The 2096-nt window shown below is 54.4% G+C and overlaps 1 protein-coding gene across 1 annotated transcript in view; it reads left to right on the top strand.

Moving 5' to 3' along the window:
* Positions 1–976: 976 nt before the first annotated feature.
* rrp36 (ribosomal RNA processing 36) overlaps positions 977–2096 on the top strand; it is a 4314-nt gene continuing 3194 nt past the window's right edge. Inside the window, exons 1-3 of the mRNA XM_019889684.1 lie at positions 977–1170; positions 1566–1808; positions 1963–2096. Of these exons, the coding sequence (XP_019745243.1) occupies positions 1583–1808; positions 1963–2096 (360 nt within the window). The 5' untranslated portion in view covers positions 977–1170; positions 1566–1582. The remainder of the gene's footprint in view (positions 1171–1565; positions 1809–1962) is intronic.

Here is a 2096-nt window from a genome sequence, read left to right on the forward strand (position 1 = left end):
ACTCCGGAGGCATTTGAACAACCCGAGCGACGTCGGAGCCACTCCACTCCAAGGCGACCGGCGGCGCCGAGGCCACCGGAACCATCAGAGCCAGCCCGACCCGGTCCGAGCACAACCTGAACGGTCGGAAGCACGAGAAACCCAACGTCACATTCGTTCCCGGCCGGCCCGCCTCCCAGAAGATTCGGACTCCCGTCTTCAGCTTTGACATTGTTGATTGCGCCGCGCTCGAACGGGCGATTTGGAACGCGTGCCGCCAAACGGAAGTCTTGCCGTCATTTTTACGGTCGGGCCGTCTCGCCTCGCAGCCGGGGAAAGGCGGCTCGGAGCTCGTCGAATGACAAAGTCCGACCGACCCCCGAAAACGCTCGCCGTTTGTCTCCCGGAAAGAATTGCGCAATAAATCGAAAAGATGCAAAGCGTTGTGATTTTTTTATTGCGTTGGCCCAAAAAGAGAAAAGAAGACTTCAAGAGTGGACGGCGGCGGCTCGTCGGTCGCTCGGGGTTCCTCGGCAGGCGGTCGGTGTCGTGGGCGGATCCTCGGGTAGAGCTTCCGGCGAGAGGCGGGGCGGAGCGGATTGAGGCGAGCTTCCAATCCAAATCGGTCCGAACGCGGACGCTGAATCGAAATCGACGTTCGTTTTTGTGAACAGACAAATATGCTCTCAACATTTCCTGTTTGTTCCAACTTCCGGTTGTTCCTCTATAAATGTTGTTGTGTGTGTTATGATACTTGTCCAAATAATAAAAAAACATGTAGACGTGTCCTCCCTTTATCCAGCCGCCTTGATGGCTGACACGCGGCTATACTGCGTAAGTAAGCCGCTGACAACAGACGTCCATATGGTAAATGTGTATCGGTCAAGAAAGCACCGCGCGCCATTTTGGATGAGAGCCTCCCTTTTATTGTGAAGGCGTAAATACCACCTGGAAGTGACGTTTATCCGGGGCGCCGGAAGCTAAAGTAGCCTGTGCTAGCGGTGAGCGGCTAGCAGAGCTGCTGCGCGACTTCACAAACGTTCTTTTTTTTCGCCACACACACAAACTTTTTCAGCTGATTTCAAAAGTCGCCAACGACGACCGGAAAAAACTCCGCAGGTGGACGACGAGCGCCGAAAGGTCCCTTGCAAATAAATGTTCCAAATCTTTTAAACGTTGTCAGCTTTTCAGGCCCGGACGACATGTTGACGAACAGAAAAGCGCTTCAGGAAATGGAAACGGAATCATTTCAACGCTTCTTTTTAGAAGGCCGTGTCCAAATGTCACGTCGCGGGGGATGTCGTCAAGTCAAGCGAATTGTAGATCTGTTTATGATTTGTTTTGCTCATGACACGGCCATTGTAACCTGCTGTCGTACCTCCCGTCCACAAGGCGTCGCGAGAGTTCTATGCTTGATTTTTTTTTTTTTTTTTTAACACGAGTAAGCCTGTAACACGTTCTTGGTGCCCCTTTCTTCCGATCAAAACTACACTCACCGAACCAAAAAATGGGTGCCCGGGACCGTTAAGAAAGAAAAAAAAAAAAAAAACTTGTCGAATGAATGACGTGTGTGTTTGCGTTGGCAGCGTCGGAGCCCGACACGATGGCGGGCGGCGATGACGAGGAGAGCAACTCGCTTGCGTTGACGGAGCGACGAAGAGAAGACGGTGACGAAGAGGAAGCGGCGGCTGATGACGAAGATGAAGATCGGGTAGGATCTGCCGGGAGTGACGATGAAGAGGAAGATGATGACGCCAGCGAGGAAGAGGAGGCGGCAAAGGTCCAGCCGAGCGTCTCGACGGAGGAGGAGGAGGAGGACATCAAAAAAGGTGAAAGGCGGGATGGTTGCGCAACCGCGGGGGGGGGGGCGAAATATTGTCTCGGGTGAAATGCCCCGCCTCCCTCAACTGACTCCGCCCGTTTCCATCGCAATCGACGGAAAGAATACGAACGCGGGGTGTATTTTGTGGCCGTCTTGTCCAGAGTTGTCGGTCATGTCGTTCGAGGACATCCTGCGACTGCAAAGCCGCGTGGGCACCAAGGCGTACAACCGGCTCGCTTACGGCGCCGGGCCGCGCTCGGCGGGCGCGGCCCGGCGCAAGCGCCTCAACAAGAAC

This window comes from Hippocampus comes, unplaced genomic scaffold (genome assembly GCF_001891065.2).
Source record: "Hippocampus comes isolate QL1 unplaced genomic scaffold, H_comes_QL1_v1.1 scaffold301, whole genome shotgun sequence".
NCBI classification, from domain to species: domain Eukaryota; kingdom Metazoa; phylum Chordata; class Actinopteri; order Syngnathiformes; family Syngnathidae; genus Hippocampus; species Hippocampus comes.